This window comes from Vipera berus (genome assembly GCF_964194415.1).
Source record: "Vipera berus genome assembly, chromosome: 12".
Classification (NCBI taxonomy): Eukaryota; Metazoa; Chordata; class Lepidosauria; order Squamata; family Viperidae; genus Vipera; species Vipera berus.
The window spans coordinates 14,973,641-14,992,731 of record NC_138215.1 but is presented as its reverse complement, the minus strand read 5'-3'; the positions used below and the strand labels follow the sequence as shown (position 1 = coordinate 14,992,731).

Genomic DNA, 19,091 nt, shown 5'->3' with positions numbered 1-19,091 from the left:
AAGGTTAGGTTGTGGCTTACACTGATAATGCATCCTATAATTTTATAATTAATTTTAATTAGGAATTAATTCTAATTTGCTGAATTGGTATTTTAGTTCCAAGGGCTTCCATTTTCTCCTTCTATACAAGAAAGTCCATGTACGCATGGATGCAGATGTATCTACAAGATTGAATCTCCAAGTTCTTTTCTTTCTCAATCAATCTCACCCCACAATCAAACTAAAAACTGTGAATTGCCCGTGTGGGTTTTGTAGCTCTTTTATTAATAATTATTTTCAATGTAAGTATAAAAGTGACTATTCAAGATTTGTAAAAAGTAGGAGATCGTGACTACAGAGAAATGCATGGCAGTCAAAGATAAGCTATAGATCATAATGTCCCAGTCTTCTCCCACTATATATTTTTTTTTCTGAACATACCTGTATAAAAAATAATTTGCATGGACTGATGCAAGTTTAGCAAGAATATGAATCCACGGAATGAACTAAAAGAAGAATGGTTTTATTGTGACTGTTGACATTGAACCCTTGTAGATAGGAGTTATGATAGGTATTGTTGAACATGTGTTACATTATGTCATGGCATAACTGGATGGCACTGTGTCATGTGACTCCAGAAAAGTTGTGAGTGGTCCTCGCTGACCTCAGTGCATTTTGATTGTCACAGAAGTTTCATCACCAAGTTTGTGTATACAGTTAAGTAGTTGGTCTTATAAGCACCATTATAAACCCTTGCACGAAGGGTATTGTTAATCTAGTTTACAAATGCTTCATGGATAAGAATAGCATGGTTACAGTATACACACACTTAATTTACATGTACTGTATTATAGATATAACTGAGATAAACTACTGAGCTAAATTGGGGTTGATTGATGTAGTTAAGACTGAGTAATTGCAATTTCTTTGGCTTCTAAATTGTGTATATATTACAGTGCATTTATAAAATCTAGATTGAACACGTTCCTAGCACCAAATTGATTACAGAAATGGCTGACCTAGTAAGATGTAGCTGGAGAAGCAGATCTTAAGATTTTTTTTATTTATTTTTTAAAGAAAGAAAAGGAGAAGACGCTATTGATGGACTTGTGGTCTTGCAGCTCTTGGCACCTGTGTTGATCAGACGTTGGCTTGGCTTCTCTGTGACCAGCTTCCAACAGCAGTCCCGAAATTCAAGATTCAGTATCTCAAAGTAGCTACACTTACAAGAAGCCTGAGAAAAGTGATGGTTGTGAGCTACGGTTTTCTTCCTGTACCTTATTTATGTCAAACTGGACTAGCGCTCACATGTCCAAGGGAATACATGAGAGCTTGCTCCTGCGATATGGAGAATCTTATTGAGGAATAAAATATTCAAGTCTCACCTAGCTATCTTTGGCTTTCATGATTTGGTCTCTGGCTGGTGAATTAATGAAGCACAATTTCAATTTTCATTCTCAGGCTGTCTCCTAGCTCACCACTGAGGTAGTCTTGGTCGTGGCTGTCTTCAAATTGAAGGAGTTCCTTCTTTTTGTAGAGCGGGACGCTGCTAATCTCTAGCGAATATACTCCAGGCGTCGGTTTCTTCTTAGCTAAATGAAGGAAGCTGACCCCTTCTTTCTGATTTATCCTAAAGAAACCACTTTCATTCCCGTGGTCTATTAAATATCGGTTGTGGTTTGTCAGGGTGGTGAGAGCAGGGATCAGTTTCAAGATGCGATCCTTGTTGTTGAGGCTGGAGATGTTGAAAGATAAGGTGGCTGGTTTTTCAAGGTCCCAGCTGGCCAGGTTAACAGCCGCCTCTCTCCCCAGCTGATCCTGTAAAAAGAGCAAGGTGTTTTAGATATATATATTTTTCCTCCTCAACTTTTCATCTTCCAACATGAAGTATTGCAGCCATCCGTACTGAAGCTGTTGGTGGGATTTCAAAAAAAGCTCGGCAACTTAAGTGATTTGCGCAGCACAAAATGTGATTAATTCGAGCACATGGCATCTTTCCCTTACTCCAGAATTTTGCTTTCCAAACAAGCACGGTTTAAAGTAGCAACAGGTATTTCCTTGCAGTACTCTGAATAAATGAGAGAATTGTTATGGGCCAGAGCACATAACCCTCCTCCAAATTATTGGAGAAATAGGCCAACCTCTAAGAGGTGGGCTTTCATACTTATTCATGAGACTCCCTGAGAAGGAGCAGTTTGAGGTACGTTTGAAGTTTGTGTCTAATTGTACAGTTTAACAGATGTTTGCAGAACGAAGCAGTAAACAAGCTAACATTTGCACAAATGCCTGAAGCTGGCCAATTTTTTTTATTATTATTATTATTATTATTATTATTATTATTATTATTATTATTATTATTATTATTATTGAAACTTTTGCGGACTTCTTTAGGACAAAGCAACAGGCAGAGGAAAAGAAATGCTTGTCTATCAGAACCAGTCTGTGGATCGCTTTTATTTTTCACTTTCAGATCTTGGTCATCTAACCTCTGGCCTTCTGTCAGTTTCCCTGGAGCTGTTTCAGGGTGGAGCTGAGGGTCCAAGACCTGTCAGATAGGGAACATACGCCAAATCCTGCAAAAAGTCATGTTCTCCATCCTAACTTCACCTTAGGGCCAGGGATATCTGAGGGAACACCTGCTGCCAGCATCAAGTTCCCTTCGTCCAGTGCGCTCCCACAGGGAGGGTCTTCTCAGGGTGCCGCCGGTTAAAGATTGCCGGCGGGTAACACCCAGGGGTAGGGCCTTCTCAGTGGGTGCGCCTGCCCTGTGGAACCAGCTGCCTGCGGAGCTTAGGACCGCCCCTGACCTCCGTTCATTCCGCCGGGACCTGAAGACTTGGCTCTTCGAGCTCTCTGGCCCAGGCTGAGAATTTTTTAATTTTAATTTTAACTGGGTTTTTTATTTTTTTCAGGGTTTTATTTAATCTTTTTTAATTTGTTTTAACGTTTGTATTGATTTTCTTTTAAATGCCCTGTAAACCGCCCTGAGTCCTTCGGGAAAGGGCAGTATATAAATCTAAATAAATAAATAAATAAATAAATAAATAAATAAATAAATAAATAAATAAATAAATAAATCATAGGTAGCCCTCAAATCAAATAATTGAATTTGGCAATGACAAATAATTGAAGTTGCAGTGTTTGTGAAGTTGGTCATCACATGGCCAACCTGATTTTACAAACTTTTGTGGCGGCCGTTAAGCAAATGCTGCCCTGATTAGGCAAAAGCTTTGGTATTCTGGTGAATCCAATTGTTCACTATGAGCAGTTTTGCTTTGAAAGTAAATTCTGGTTTTCAGCAAAAAAATATCGGTTTTCATTTCTTTCTTTTTTTCTTTCTTTCTCTTTCTCTTTCTTTCTTTCTTTCTTTCTTTCTTTCTTTCTTTCTTTCTTTCTTTCTTTCTTTCTTCTTTCTTTCTCTCTCTCTCTCTCTCTCTCTCTCTCTCTCTCTCTCTCTCTCTCTCTCTCTCTCTCTCTCTCTCTTTCTTTCTTTCTTTCTTTCTTTCTTTCTTTCTATGGCTGGATTCTTAGACTCTGTAGAAACTGATGTGTATTATTATTTTCTTTAATCTGCTGTGCAAGTTTTATTTTTTAAATCTAAAAGCCAAGTTCTTTACTTTCCTACGAGAGCTCTCCTGTGCAATTTTCAGTTACCAAAGAAAGAGATTTATTGCAGTGTAATTTCTGATTTTTCTCTTACCCAGAACGGATCAGGCCTCCTATGGTGAATTCACATGTGAAATAAATATTAGCATTTTCATGCTGGTCTATGACCACAGTTAAGTCTGCCTGTGCATGTGTTTCTGTGCATAATTTTTATATTCAGATTAATGTACAATATAAATGAAAATAAAGATAATAGGGAAATGGGAAGGAGAAGGAAAGAGGGAGGAGCGATGTAGAACGAAGGGGGAAAGAAATAAAAAGCATTGACTTTCAACTTTTTTCAGCCCAGTAAAATCCAACACAGAATGACGGCCTCATCTTTTTACTTTTACATACTTAGGCATTCCTAGCCATTTCCACAGCAACAAACCTAATCCAATCAGCAAAAAGCTCAAATGAAAGTTCCATCCTTTTCTCAAGCACAAAATCCAGAAGCGATTTTGCAAGTAGAAAGAAAATCAGATATAGTCTTTTCTTGACTGCATTAAAGTTTTGATTCGATACGATGAGCATCCCAACCTTCGCTCCTTCCGGCGGGATCTAAAAACTTATTTATTCGAGCAATCCGGCCTGGTTTGATGGGTTAAGGGTTGGGGTTTTAACATGGTTTTTAATTATTGTTTATATTCGGGCATAATCTTTAATTGTTTTTTAACTTTTGTACATCGTTTTTATATTTATTGCCCTGTACACTGCCCTGAGTCCTTCGGGAGAAGGGCGGTATAAACATTTAATAAATATAATATATATCGTGAATTTAAAACATTATTTATTTATTTATTTATTTTATTTTAATTCCATTTATATCCCGCCCTTCTCCGAAGACTCAGGGCGGCTTACAAGCTTAGCAGTAGCCTTCATTCTACGTATATGCCTGCTTTATTAGGGCTTTCACACACACCCCAAGCGGCATTATTACAAAGTCAGCTTAATTGCCCCCAACAATCTGGGTCCTCATTTTACCTACCTCGGAAGGATGGAAGGCTGAGTCAACCTTGAGCCTGGTGGGACTCGAACCTGCACTAATTGCAGGCAGCTGGTGTTACTTAAGGAGGCATTAGCCCACTGCTCCACCAAGGCTCTGTGGCAACTTACAGTAACTTTACTATAGCTTTTTTTTAAAAAAAAAGTGAAGGAAACCATGCTCAAAATGGAAACTAGGCAAATGTTACATCGGGTGAGAAGGATAAAAGGTGCAGCTTACCTCTGTATCAATGACGTTGGTTTCATTCAGGCCTCGCCTTTTCCTTCCCCTTTTCGGATAGCCGTTGATTTTACAGTCATAGCAGGCTTCGGGAGAAAGAGCGCTATCATCTAATTCACCGCTGACCGGTAGTTCATGGTTCTGACCTTTCCCCAGCCCCATTCCAGCCACGCAGTGTCTACAGAATAAGAAAGAAAGAAAGAAAGAAAGAAAGAAAGAAAGAAAGAAAGAAAGAAAGAAAGAAGGAAGGAAGGAAGGAAGGAAGGAAGGAAGGAAGGAAGGAAGGAAGGAAGGAAGGAAGGAAGGAAGGAAGGAAAGAAAGAAAGAAAGAAAGAAAGAAAGAAAGAAAGAAAGAAAGAAAGAAAGAAAGAAAGAAAGAAAGAAAAGACATCAGACAAATATTAAAGGAGAATATTTATAGCTCAGGGTTGACATGAGGGATCCTTGGTGCTCTCTGAGCTTGGTTGTTTTTCTTGCAGACGTTTTATTACCAAACTAGGTAACATCATCAGTACTAGAAGGGAAAGAGGTTGCAAGAGGAGGAGGAGGAGGAGGAGGAGAGCTGTGGGGTCCTTGGTGCTCTCTGAGCTTGGTTGTTTTTTGTTGCAGACATTTTTATTACCCAACTAGGTAACATCATCAGTGCTACATAATCAGATGATGTTACCTAGTTTGGGTAATGAAGTGATGTTCGTGAGCTCTTTTTGATTTCACAGAAGGTGTGTCAATTTATTCTGAGCAATGACTTGAAGGGCAATTATTTTTCTATTAACTGCTTTGAAGTTACAACATTCGGTGTTAAGGTTTTACCAGGGAATCTCTCATAATTATTATTTTTCTTTATTTATACATGTTTATACCGGCCCATAGTTGGACCTTATTGTTATAAATTCCTTTGGACAGGAAAGAAAATTGAAAGAAAATAATATCCACTGGAAAAAAATTAAACCAAGCAAGTAACAAATTTATTTTTTTTTTTACATTTTGGTCAAATTCCATATTTGAAGAAAACTAATAGGGGTTTTTTTCTAGCAATTGTTTATCACACATTGCATAGCTTCTGAAATTGCTGCTTAAGAAAAAGGCACTGAGAATGCTTAGGCTCAGACGCTGGGGGAACTAAAATTATATTTCTATTGTTTAAGCATGAAATATAGACGCTTACCGCATGCTATATGCTACACTGAAAAGATAGTATGCCCATATATTTTGTACTTGGGCATCTATAACCATTTGATAGAAACCTGGACAATGAGAAAACCATTTTATTTCTGAACTCTAATATTTTTTTTTAATTCAGGGGACTGTATAATCAAGAGATAGAAGACTAAGAGTCAAACGCACATGAATGAATGGGTCAAACTATAGTATATCAATTCTTTACATTTTCTATTGTCAGTGCAACTTTTGTTCAAGAAATGGAGTTTATAGTCGTGCCTTCTCTTTTGGCTTCCATTTCCCTCTACGTGGGTCGGTCAGCATTAATCTAAAGAAACTAGGTGATTTTTTTACCGCACACCCAAAAGTAAGATTTAGTTAAGATTCTCACCCTTGTCCTATTCGGAAGTACCCTGGTGGGCATCCACAGACATAACCACCTTCGGTATTGGAGCAACCGTAGCTGCAGGGAGCTTGAGAGGAGCCACACTCGTTCACATCTTGGCACTGCCCACTGAAGTGTTCAAAGTTATATCCAGTGGGGCACATGCATTTGTAACTTCCCAACGTGTTGTGGCAGGACGCTCCACCACAGATATGAGAACTGAGGCATTCGTTTTCATCTGGAAGACAAGCAAAGCAGGTTTGATCATCATCCTAATAATCTCTGGAGAAACTTAGTCATAACCATCTCGTTTATCTAAAAAAATATCCTGCACACAAGTAGATTCAGGGGCATCCTATCTGTTTAAATCTCCATGACCTTGATGGGATTCCTCTCCTCTCCTCTCCTTCCTCTCTTCTCCTCTCCCCTCTTCTCCTTCCTTCCTCTCCTCTCCTCTCCTTTCCTACCTCTCCTCTCCTTCCTCTCCTCCTTCCTCTTCTCCTCTCCTCCTTCCTCTCTTCTCCTCTCCCCTCTTCTCCTTCCTTCCTCTCCTCCTTCCTCTCCTCTCCTCCTTCCTCTCTTCTCCTCTCCCCTCTTCTCCTTCCTTCCTCTCCTCCTTCCTCTCCTCCTTCCTCTCTTCTCTCCTCCTTCCTCTCTTCTCCTCTCCTCCTTCTTCTCTTCTCCTCTCCCCTCTTCTCCTTCCTTCCTCTCCTCCTTCCTCTCCTCTCCTCTCCCCTCCTCCTTCCTTCCTCTCCTTTACTCTCCTTTCCTACCTATCCTCTCCTTCCTCTCCTCCTTCCTCTTCTCTCCTTCTTCTCTTCTCCTCTCCTCCTTCCTCTCTTCTCCTCTCCCCTCCTCCTTCCTCTCCTCTCCTCTCCTTTCCTACCTATCCTCTCCTTCCTCTCCTCCTTCCTCTCCTCTCCTCTCCTTTCCTACCTCTCCTCTCCTTCCTCTCCTCCTTCCTCTTCTCCTCTCCTCCTTCCTCTCTTCTCCTCTCCCCTCTTCTCCTTCCTTCCTCTCCTCCTTCCTCTCCTCTCCTCCTTCCTCTCTTCTCCTCTCCCCTCTTCTCCTTCCTTCCTCTCCTCCTTCCTCTCCTCCTTCCTCTCTTCTCCTCTCCTCCTTCCTCTCTTCTCCTCTCCTCCTTCTTCTCTTCTCCTCTCCCCTCTTCTCCTTCCTTCCTCTCCTCCTTCCTCTCCTCTCCTCTCCCCTCCTCCTTCCTTCCTCTCCTTTACTCTCCTTTCCTACCTATCCTCTCCTTCCTCTCCTCCTTCCTCTTCTCTCCTTCTTCTCCTCTCCCCTCCTCCTTCCTCTCCTCTCCTCTCCTTTCCTACCTATCCTCTCCTTCCTCTCCTCCTTCCTCTCCTCTCCTCCTTCCTCTCTTCTCCTCTCCCTTCTTCTCCTTCCTTTCTCTCCTCTCCTCTCTTCTATCTCCTCTCCTCTCTTCTCCTGTTTTCAAATCACTGTTGACTCCTGGTGACTGCCTGAACAAGTCCGTGCAATTTTCTTGGCAAGATTTCAAAAGTTATTTGTCCTTGCCTCCTTCCTAGGGCTGAGAGCCGGTGACTGGCCCAAGGTCACCCAGTTTACTTTGTGCCTAAGGCAGGACTAGAACTCACAGTCTCCATTTCTAGCCTTGTGCCATGTCCACAATATCAAGCTGGCTCTGTAACTAAATGATTATTCCTTATGCCTGGGTTAGGGTTTCTCATGTAATTCTCATCCAAAATATTTGCGCTCATGCCAAAATTGTTGAATGCCTTTCGTTTTCAACACCTAGTTAAACAGTCACATATAGTTAAATGAAGATAAATGAACAGCTAATTTTTACAATGATTTGTAAAATTTATATTCATTGTTTATCTAATAAGGCAAATTAAAAACTTGTCTGAAATGAATGTAGCCAATAATTTACAGAACGATGCATATAATACTGGATTCAGTCTTAGTCATATATCTTCCAGATGTGTCAACTTCAGCTCTGAAAATTCTCATAAATGGCATTATTGTCTGGAGAATTCGTCAACTTTAAGTCACATAACTGGATGGTGCTGAGTTTGAGGAAACTTGGTGAAACTATATTAAATGATTTATTCCAGAAATTCTCATAGGTTGAAGCATTTGCAAGTTCTTCCTTTGAACTAAACAAGATTTATACTTTAAAACATTTACGTGAAATATAATTCAATGGGCCTAGTATTTTACACATGAAGCAATCCTACTGGACTGTGAAATAAAACAGCCCACTAGAATTATTTAATAAACTGATTTATTTTGCGACATCAACTATATATTTTTTTCAATTGTTACAGTACCCAAGGTAGTTTACAACTTTCAAAGGGAACAATGAAAAAGAAGTGACATTAGGTTGCTTATCAATTTGATTCATAAACTTTTATATTATTTGCTTACTTGTCTTTAAGAATTGTATGTGTTACATCTACATCGTTACTTTACCATTTTGTTACGGGCTGTTAAAACTCTCCTGACTTTACCTGTTTCCTTCTGTCAATCTACATTATGAGGTTTGGCAAATGGATGAAGATAATAACTCAGCAAAAGGAGTTTTAAAATAATAAAAGTATTATCCATAAGTTACGGATGGAAATCAAGACGGAGAGAGAGGATTATCTTGTCTGGGGCTAATTAATGGACTTGTGACAGAATGGAAATTTGATCTGGGAATTGATTAGCTCATCTGTGGCTCCGAAACAGAACTAATTCTAGGTCAGACTTGAAGCAGTAAGAAGAACAGCTGGAGATTCATTTTTCTCTCCTGTATATTTAATGCAACTTGAAGGTGAGTTTAGCACATGACACTTGTTGAGAGGGGAAGAAATTGTGTGTCAAGGCACAAATGAGAAAATACTGGGGTAAACAACCTTGCCCCTTATAGTTCTAACTAGCTAGCCAAAGGGGCTTCCTTGACAATCACACGTGTTTTCCAAACCTGTGCAGGAAATTACTCTGAATCAACTAAATTGAGCCTCCAACACAATCATCCCAGCCAACATTTAATTGCTAACTCAATAATGGACTTGCGTGCTCAGACATTAAAAATGAGACTTGCCAACACATTGGTTCCACTGATAATGTTGGAGATACCCTTGTGGGCAGCTACACCTGTATCCTCCAATGATATTCTGGCAACCATGCTGGCATCGGTGATTTCCATCACACTCATCCACATCTGTAACAACAAAAAAAGCATAGATGAAAATAGTTTGGATTATTTTGCTGGGGGGGAAAAATGGTACCACCATCCAAGATTCTCATGCAAGGCCCACAGGGATAGAACTAGCGGTTTACTTGAAATGCATTTATTAATGCACAGGAAAAAGGTAAAAGAGCAGAGAGTCATATAAGTTCTCAAGGGGTGTACCTTCACAGGCGGCACCAGTTTGGTCCAGTGCAAAACCCCGCTGACATTCACATGTGAAGCTTCCAGGAGTATTTTGACAAACCCCCTTTGATCCACAAAGGTTGATGTCAGTGGCACATTCGTTGTTATCTAAAAGGAAGACATATGGATATTAGCCGATCTGCCCTTTTGTATTTATTTTGTGTGTTCGTTTTGAGGAAGGCTACAGGAGAATTTCTACAAGGAAAGAAAGAGAAGGAGGGACAGTTTGGTCTAGTGGTTAAAACACCATGCTAGAAAGATGGGAGTCTAGTCCCACCTTAGGCATGAAAGTCAGCCGGGGGATTTAGAGCCAATCACCAGGAGATGATGAGTTCTAGTTCCCCCCAAGAATGAAAGCCACCTGGGGGATTTAGAGCCAATCACCAGGAGACGGTGACTTCTAGTCCCACCTTAGGCAAGACAGCCAGCTGAGGGATTTTGAGCCTATCACAGGAGATGGTAAGTTCTAGTTCCGCCTAAGAATGAAAGTCAGCTGGGGGATTTTGAGGCAATCACCAGGAGATGATGAGTTCTAGTTCCCCCCAAGAATGAAAGTCAGCTGGGGGATTTTGAGCCAATCACCAGGAAAGGGTGAGTTCTAGTTCCGCCTAAGAATGAAAGCCAGCTGGGGGATTTTGAATCAATCACCAGGAGACGATGAGTTCTAGTTCTGCCTTAGGCATTAATGCCGGCTGGGTGACTTTGGGCCAGTCTCTCTCTCTCTCAGACAAACTCATTGCACAGGGTGGTTTGTTGTGGAGAAAATAGGAGGACGAAGGTCTGTTGATATTTCTTGCCACTCACCGATACATGCTGAATGATGCTGAGTAAAACCAGGAGGACATTTACAAGTAAAACCTCCGATAGTGTTGACGCAAAGAAACTGGCAGTTGTGTTGCTTGGTTGCACATTCATCAAGATCTGAAAGGAGAGCAAATTCATTTGTTCAGGTCTTGCTCCTCCTAAGGACAACATTATAGTCTACTGCAACTATCTGTGCAATTGCAGCATTGCATCATATCAAATAGAATTACGGAATAACACAGGATACAGAAATATACAGAAGAACTATCCTGCCAGCAATGGACAAATCCTGAATGGGATTCACACCTCGCATGGGTGTCTGCCGGGACTCACTGTATAAATGCAGCATGTTATCCTCCCCTCGGCGTGACTGCAGGGGTCCCACGTCAAACTGCCAATCACATTGTGACTGGCTATAAGCTGAAGCCATATACCAGTCCAGCATATGGATAGTTTCATATAAATGATGCTGCAGTTTGATGGTTAGATGGCCTAGTCCAGGGGTCTCCAACCTTAGCAACTTTAAGACTTGTGGAATTCAACGCCTAGAATTCCCCAGTGGGCCCAAAATACTACTCTGGACTTCCTTTCGGTTTAATGGGACGGATACCCATGATCACAGAAAGAATAACAGAATAACAGTAACAGAATTGGAAGGGTCCTTGAAGGTCTTCTAGTCCAACCCTCTGCTCAAGCAGGAGACCCTATACCATTTGAGACAAATGGCTGTCCAGTCTCTTCTTAAAAACCTCCAGTGTTGAAGCACCCACAATTTCTGAAGGCAAGACGTTCCACTGCTTAATTGTTCTCACTGTTGGGAAGTTTCTCCTTAGTTCTAGGTTGAATCTCTCTTAGATAAGCTTCCACTGTATGATAGTTCCTTCCTTCCCCCCCCCATCTTATTTATTATTTATTTATTTTTGCTTCTTATAGCTACTTGCTTATTTTCCAATCTGGGCCCGAAGCAAAATGAATGGGTGGTTATAAATCTAAATCTAAAGATCGGTCGTTTTTACCTTTGCAGCTTCTGCCATCTTCCTGCAAAATGTATCCTTTCGGACACGAGCACTGATAGCTCCCCTCCGTATTTTTGCAAATAAAATTGCAAGGCTTTGGAGACAGGTTGCATTCGTTCAGATCTGAAGTAAAAAGAAACCAACATTTTTTCAGTGAGATTAATGGGGAAAAAAAAGAGGCATTAATAATAACGGGTACACAGATACTCCTTGACGTACGACCACAATTTTCGGACCAGGCTTTGCATTGCTAAGCAAGGTGGTTGTGAAATGAGTTGCTCCAGATTTTACAAACTTCTTCTTTTTTTTTGGGGGGGGGGGGGACAGGATTGTTAAATGAATCACTACGGTTGTTCAGTGTAACAATGCTGTTGTGAAGTGAATATGGCTTGTGCCATTGAATCTTCCTTGCCAGAAGCCGGCTAGAAAGGTCTCCAATTCGAATGGTCGCTAAGTCAAGGTCGTTAAGTCGAGGGCTACCTTTAATTGGCCTTTTTATTTTTTAAAAAAGAATCCACTAAGGTTGACAAAACAAAACAGCAAAGTTCTAACGGTGTGATCAATTTATTAAAATAGATTTCTTTTTTCTTTTCTTTTTTTAAATAAAGGTTTAAAAATTCCTAGGAGGAAGGCTTCAAAATAAACGCCCAGGTTTCAGGTATTTGAGATGGGTGCCTCTATTTATTTAATTAATTAATTAACCTGACACCAAGGGCCATGATAGGGGGCTTCTCCAATGGCTGCATGAAGCATTCTCTCTAGCTTTGCAAAAAAAGGGGTGCCCAGGGGTCTGCATTTTGCAGGAAGGGACCGGTGAAACCGATTTGGAAGTCGACGACGCACCTATACAAAGTGTGCCCGTTATGTCGGTGGTATAGCCTTCCTTGCAGGTACAGTGGTATGTTCCCCTCTCATTGACACACTCTCCGTTCCGACAGACGTCGTGAATCACCTTGCACTCATCAATATCTGCAATTCAAGAAAAAGAACTATAAAAACACAAAAGCAAAACTGAAGGAAAAAAAACAACAACAACCCAAACACTGCTTCTGAGATTTGCGTTATTCGGATGCTTTCATGATGTGTGTTTGTGTGTGTGTGGGGGGGGAGGAAACACAGCTGACCAATGAAAAGAGATCACCCTCCATTTTGGAATCTTATTCAAAATGCTGAAGAATTTAAAAAAGGTGGGTTGCAGTTACGAAAAGGGCAGGCTGCTTTAGTAAAGCTCCCAGGATTGACCCAACCGTTGGGTCTGGACTCTGGTTGAGCATCGTTCCTGAAATAGCGTTGGAAGTAAAACTCCTAAGCGGGCGCTGAACAGAAGCAGAGAGTTAAACAGCGACAAAAATGAAAGCGAGCATCTCAAAGTACTTGTCGACTTTGCAAACCGCTTCCCCACCGGATCTCTCAAACTAAAAACACCAGATCTGCTGCGATGCAATCTGGAACGCCGTCCGCTATGGCAACAGTAAAAAAGGCCCATATTTTATTATTAAAAATTGATATTTGGGGAAGGTTAAATTTACAAACAATCCTTGTTTGGGAACCTGCTGGGGTTTTTTTTGTGTTTTTTTTCCTCCTACCTTCTCCGGTAGTGGTCAACCCACGGCCGTACGGACACAGCTTCTTAAACGCGATGGTGCCAAGGAACGGGCAAATTTCACACCCGGGTCCCCATCCTCGCCCGCCGTCACAGCAGCACTCGGATTTGGTCACCGGGTTCCTGTTGCTCGACTCGATCTGACACATGCTATGGAGTATTTCGGTGAAGCAGTAGCCTTCTCTGACGTCTGCGAAGCAAAAGGAGGTTGGTTGGGAAACACCGGGAGGAAAACTCCTAGCCGACGCAGAGCAGCAGGACAGGGATTCGGAAGCAGGCGTATAAAAGGAAGAGCATACTTAGCCGTAATTAGGAATTGGAGCAGGAGAAATAAGGAAGTCAGGCAGCAGTAAGAAAGAAGGCATGACGTCTGAAGAAAGAAAAAGAGAAGAAAAGACACTGAGTGAGGGGGGAAAAATCAACAGACAAACAGGGAACTCTGCCCTGGTGATCAAATCTTGAGAAAGAAAAGAGGGAGGTGGCGATCCGAGTTTAGAATATTCCAAAGGATTGGTACGCAACAGCAGAACAATTCAGAGTGGGTTCATATATAAAGAAGAAGAAGAAAAAAAATCAGCGTTAACTGGGTAGGTCCGCTTCAAATGAACCCTCTTCCTAAATCCAGTTTACAGCTCCATTTCTGTTGGTTTATTTATGAAACGTACTCATTTATTGATGAAATGCATTTGCCGCCCAGCTCGTATTTCATGACTTTGAGTGGCATTTCTAACCAGAGATCTTATGTGTATTGTGTAGGGAGGAAGGGGCTCTGTGTGTGTGTGTGTAGACACATGCAAGTGAAAAGACCCTGATGACTCCACGAGCCATCAGATCGGTAGAGAGGCCTTTTCCACACCGTACCGCCCCAGCAAATTTGGAACCTAAGGCTACCAGTTTGTAGAGGTAGTCCTTGACGTAGGACCACAGCGTAGCCCAGAATTGTTGTGAGTTTTGCCCCATTTCGTGACCTTTGTTTGCCACGTTTGTGAAGTGAATCACTGCAGGTTGTTAAGTTCAGTGATACAGTTCTTAAGGGAATCCGGCTTCCCCATTGACTTTGCTCGTCAGGAGGTCGCAAAAAGTGATCACATGACCCCGGGACGCCAGAACTGTCATAAATGCATGCCAGTTGCCCAGCATCTGAATTCTGATCACGTGACCACAGGGATGCTGCAACGGTCTTAAGTGCGGGGAAAAAGAGTCATCGGTTGTGCTTTTAAGTGCTGTTGGAACTTTGAATGGACACTAAAATGAATGGTTGCAACTATATATTCAGCTGCCGTTTTTTAAGTACTCTACTGAATAATGGCAAGTACACTTGTTTCAAGTTGCCCGCCGTTAATTTTGTGACACTACACGTTCCATAATGCTTCTACCACTGAAAGAGCTCTGTTTCGTTACCCTCCCGTTCTTTCCTTCATATCCAGTAAAGTTCTGCAGTAATGCAAGACAATGATGATGATGACGATGATGATAACTTTATTGACACTTTGAATGTACACCAATCGGCATACATCAAAATGAAATTTCGTTGCACACAGCTCTCAAAGGGTCACCACCTCCGATATATACTTCCTGTTCGTGGCCCGCTCAAATTTCACATTGTCCATTTTAGTCTCTAGGGAGTGAACGATGGCACACAGGACAGATGGAAATGGGGGGGGGGATTTCAATGTAAGTTTCATTTATGTGCTAATTCTTATCAGAGTTTGCAAGCTCAAGGGATATAACAAACAAGGAATTAAGAATATTTATGTCCCCCCTCTTCCCCTCCTATCTTCATTTTGTATCATTCTAAATGCTTACCTAGGCATTCATTCTGGGCTTCGTTGACAAGGAAACCATCTTCACATTCACAACGGTAGCTTCCCTGTGTATTTATACACCGTCCGTTTTCACACAACCCAGGTTTTGATTGACACTCATTTTCATCTGTTTTAAAGAGATGTCCAAAGGCAATATTAGCTTAGCGAGTTCAACGTTTAGCAGAAGAAACAAAATACCCCAACCCCACTCATCCCAAAATAATGACTTATATCTTTTAAAAAGGCAATAAAAATATGTGATTGCTACAGATGGAAAACAAATATAACTAAGATCAAACCCTATAGTCTTATCTATATGATAGGAGTTTTCAAACTCTTAAATCAGAAAACAAACTCCCCCTGGAAATAAAGAGCCCTCGTGGCACAGTGGTTAGAATGCAGTAGTGCAAGCTAACTCTACCCACAGCCAGGAGTTCAATCCTGACCAAGGCCCATTTTTCCGATGTCTATAAAATGAAGACCCAGATTGTTGGGGGGAATAGACTGACTTTGCAAACCATTTTAGACCATGCTGCAAAGCACTATGAAGTGGTATATAAGGCTAAGTGCTATAAACGTGAAAACTGAGATGACGCTTTTTTCAACAGTCGCTCACCTATGCAACCTTCACCATCTGGTCTGCGCTGGAATCCTGGACCACATATGCACATGTATGTTCCTATCAGGTTTTTACACGCCATTTGCTTTGAGTCGCAGTCGTGAATTCCTTCTTCACATTCATTCTGATCTGAAAGTATTACAGAATTGGATATTGATGAAAAGAAATGGAAGTTCTCCATATTTTTAGAAGCACAATCCTCAAAATATTGATGTTTTTATACAAAAGCGGGGAGCTTGTTTCTACATTCCTTTGGAAGGAACCGTGTTAAAATGATTTTCCATCACCAAAATTAAGGAGGGGGATGCAAGTGAAGTTCAGAAGTTTTAATCCCTGGAATTCAATATCCTGTGATTATACAATGAATGAAAACTATTTTTAAAAAGTTACGGAAGGGTAAAATAGATTGCCTTCTTTTTATTTGCAGATGTTCCTCATCACAACATGCACATTGTGATTAATGAGGTAGGTTTTGCATTCGTTTTCTCTTCCTCTGTTAAGTAAGAAGCAGCTTTTTATGGTTCCACAAAATTGGAACCATTAGTCTCTTATTAAGAGTATTTTTTCAGTTTCACAAGAAAAGACCCAGCTTCATTAAAGATGAGACTTTAATTGATACTGCTCTAATCCATTTAGTCTTAGTTTTACAACTGATATCTAATTTGGTTTAGTGGTTAAGGCATTAGCCTAGAAACTGGGAGACTGGGAGTTCTAGTGCTGCCTTGGCAAGAAAGTCAGCTGGGTGACTAGATGGGACCCTTGAGGTCTTGTAGCCCAACCCCCTGCTCAGGCAGGAAACCCTATACCATTTCAGACAAATGGTTGTCCAATCAGTTCTTTAAAACTTCCAGTGTTGGAGCATTTACAACTTCTGGAGCTAAGTTGTTCCACTAGTTAATGGTTCTCACCGTCAGGAAATTTCTCCTTAATTCTAGGTTGCTTCTGTCTTTGACTGGTTTCCATCCATTGCCTCTTGTTCCTGCCTTCAGGTGCTTTAGAGAATAGATTGACCCCCTCTTCTTTGTGGCAACCCCTGAGATATTGGAACACTGCTATCATGTCTCCCCTAGTCCTTCTCTTCATTAAATTAGACATACCCAATTCCAATACCAAACATTAATTAAGACCCCCATAATGCGGTTATTATTTGTCTAGATTGGCTTGGCTTGGCTTTTCATTTAGGTCTTATAGAATGTTGTTGTATTGCATTTAAATGTTGTCAGCCTGCCCTACCGCTTCTGAAAAACCTTGCCAAGAAAACTGTAGGGACATGTCCTAAGCAGTCTCCAAGAATCGGACATGACTGGACAAAAGGAAAGAAAAAGTCTACAATCAGTTGAATTTTTATACAGTAAGGATTACCTTTGCACATTCGCTTGTCTTCTCTGAGTACATAACCAGCAGGACATTTGCACTCATATGAGCCATAGGTGTTCACACATCGGAAGGCACAGAGGAGAGGATTCTGAGCGCATTCATTCACATCTGTGTAAATAAGCACAACAGTCATTTGAGGAACAAACGAATCCCATCGGGAAAACAGTAGGTCCACCAAGAAACAGACGTACAGAGTATAGAAACGGGTTCTTTTCTAGAAGAAACCATTTTTCTCCGTGCTGCAAGTACAGAATATAAATAGTAGACTTGAGCACCAAATTTGAATTGTTTTATTTAACCTTTGCCACTGTTGGGAAGAGATAAAAGAGGTCTTGAATAAAATACTATTTGCCTCTAATGCAGAGCTTGGATTAAAAAAACCTATAGGCTCCTATCAGGAAGACAATTGGACTACTGAGAAGCATAAAAGAGAACAGGGTTTCTCAACCTTGGCAACGTGAAGATGTGTGGACGTCAACTGCCAGGATCCTTGAAGTCCACACATCTTCAAGCCGCCATGGTTGAGAAACACTGAAATAGAAAGTTGAAGTGATGTGTGCCTAATTTCCTAAAAAGTCGCATTTACCTTCACATGTCACCATGGGTCCTGGCTCAAAACCTTCTTCACAAGTGCATTCAAAACTTCCAATGATGTTCTTGCACGTTCCATTTCCACACGGAGTTCCAACCACACATTCATCAATGTCTACAATCAATAAAGGCAATTGGAAACACAACTGGCATAACTTCAGAAAATTACAGTATTGGGGGGAAAAAAACCAGAAAACAGAGAGACGGGATTGACTTAGCCCTAGAAAGCTTAGGATTTCTAATGATAGGATATCTCTGCTCACCGACACATTCAGACCCTTGAAGCAGATAGCCAAAAGGACATTCACAGCGGAAGGAGCCATCGGTGTTGATGCACTGTCCATTCCTACAGTTGTCTGGATCTTGACACTCATCCGCATCTTAGTCCCCATGTTAAGCAGGCAGGAAGACAAGAGGGGGAAAAAAGAATCAAACAATCTTGTTTCAAACAGTCCCAATATACAGTAATTACTCGATACAAGGTGAGCAGTGGTAAAATACCAGCATAATATATTTTGTGCCAACCTGTTGTCCCCTGAAAAAATGTTTACACTCTTTTATGCGAAAACTCTGCAGGGTCCCTCTTAGGATTTCTGCTACAATAGACAATAAGCAGGATATAACAGAAAAGAACAGAAATAGCAGGAGTCCTCTCAATATAATACATATTGAGACAAACATCCCAACTTCTCCCCTTGAAGAGAATGGGTGGGAACTAGATCTAAAAACTCCATGGTTTTCCAATGCTGACAGTTTATTTGTTTCAAAAGCAAGGGACCTGCTCTAATTCATAAACAAGAAAGGCATGAAAATCACTAAGGACATCAGAATGATTTTTAGATGTGATTAAAAAGGGTATCTTAAAGAAATTAGTGAGGAGGAACATCAGAGTACAATAATATTGCAAGCTAAGTTGACTTACCAATGGGCTCACCCCCTGGGCCAACCAAGACACCAACTCCGAACGGGCAAATCTGCTTATAAGCTTCTGTAAATCAAATACAAATATGAAATGTAGAAAATCAACCACATCCTTTGTTTCAGAAGGTACATGTAAATCAGACTCCAGTTTGTTCTTAATATTCTTTTCAATTGCCACAGGACCTTTACTGCCTACTGCACCATTTAGAAATATAAATATCCATTTTATCAGTCTGAAGAAAAGTCAGACTATACAAGCTTTGTCTTTCCCAGAAAATAATTCATCTCTCCTTTCACTTAATATCATGCACTGCAGTAAACCGTACAAGAGGTCTTATTATATACCATGTGCTTCCTCTGGACAAAGTTCACAGGGATCGCCCCATCCTTGTCCATGCATGTTGCAACAGCATTCTTGCTTAGAATGATTTCGGGACTTGGGCACCGTACATTTTCCATCTTCAAATTTAGTGAAGCAGTAGCTCACCCTCAGATCTAAATAATTTAAGAACATGACATCCGTTAAGCCTTTGATTAAAAAGAGATTTTCACTGAAAGCACAA

At 40.9% G+C, this 19,091-nt stretch overlaps 1 protein-coding gene across 1 annotated transcript in view; it reads right to left on the bottom strand.

The window, feature by feature from the left end:
- Positions 1-250: 250 nt before the first annotated feature.
- Positions 251-19,091, bottom strand: part of FBN1 (fibrillin 1) — a 168,262-nt gene continuing 149,421 nt past the window's right edge. The window contains exons 52-67 of the mRNA XM_081337040.1: positions 18,874-19,023; positions 18,530-18,595; positions 17,871-17,987; positions 17,603-17,722; positions 17,002-17,124; positions 15,637-15,768; positions 15,022-15,147; positions 13,199-13,405; positions 12,456-12,581; positions 11,613-11,735; positions 10,597-10,713; positions 9,772-9,900; positions 9,460-9,579; positions 6,399-6,630; positions 4,850-5,027; positions 251-1,797 (exon numbers count right to left, since the gene is read on the bottom strand). Coding sequence (XP_081193166.1) covers positions 1,408-1,797; positions 4,850-5,027; positions 6,399-6,630; positions 9,460-9,579; positions 9,772-9,900; positions 10,597-10,713; positions 11,613-11,735; positions 12,456-12,581; positions 13,199-13,405; positions 15,022-15,147; positions 15,637-15,768; positions 17,002-17,124; positions 17,603-17,722; positions 17,871-17,987; positions 18,530-18,595; positions 18,874-19,023 — 2,456 coding nt within the window. The 3' untranslated portion in view covers positions 251-1,407. The remainder of the gene's footprint in view (positions 1,798-4,849; positions 5,028-6,398; positions 6,631-9,459; positions 9,580-9,771; positions 9,901-10,596; positions 10,714-11,612; positions 11,736-12,455; positions 12,582-13,198; positions 13,406-15,021; positions 15,148-15,636; positions 15,769-17,001; positions 17,125-17,602; positions 17,723-17,870; positions 17,988-18,529; positions 18,596-18,873; positions 19,024-19,091) is intronic.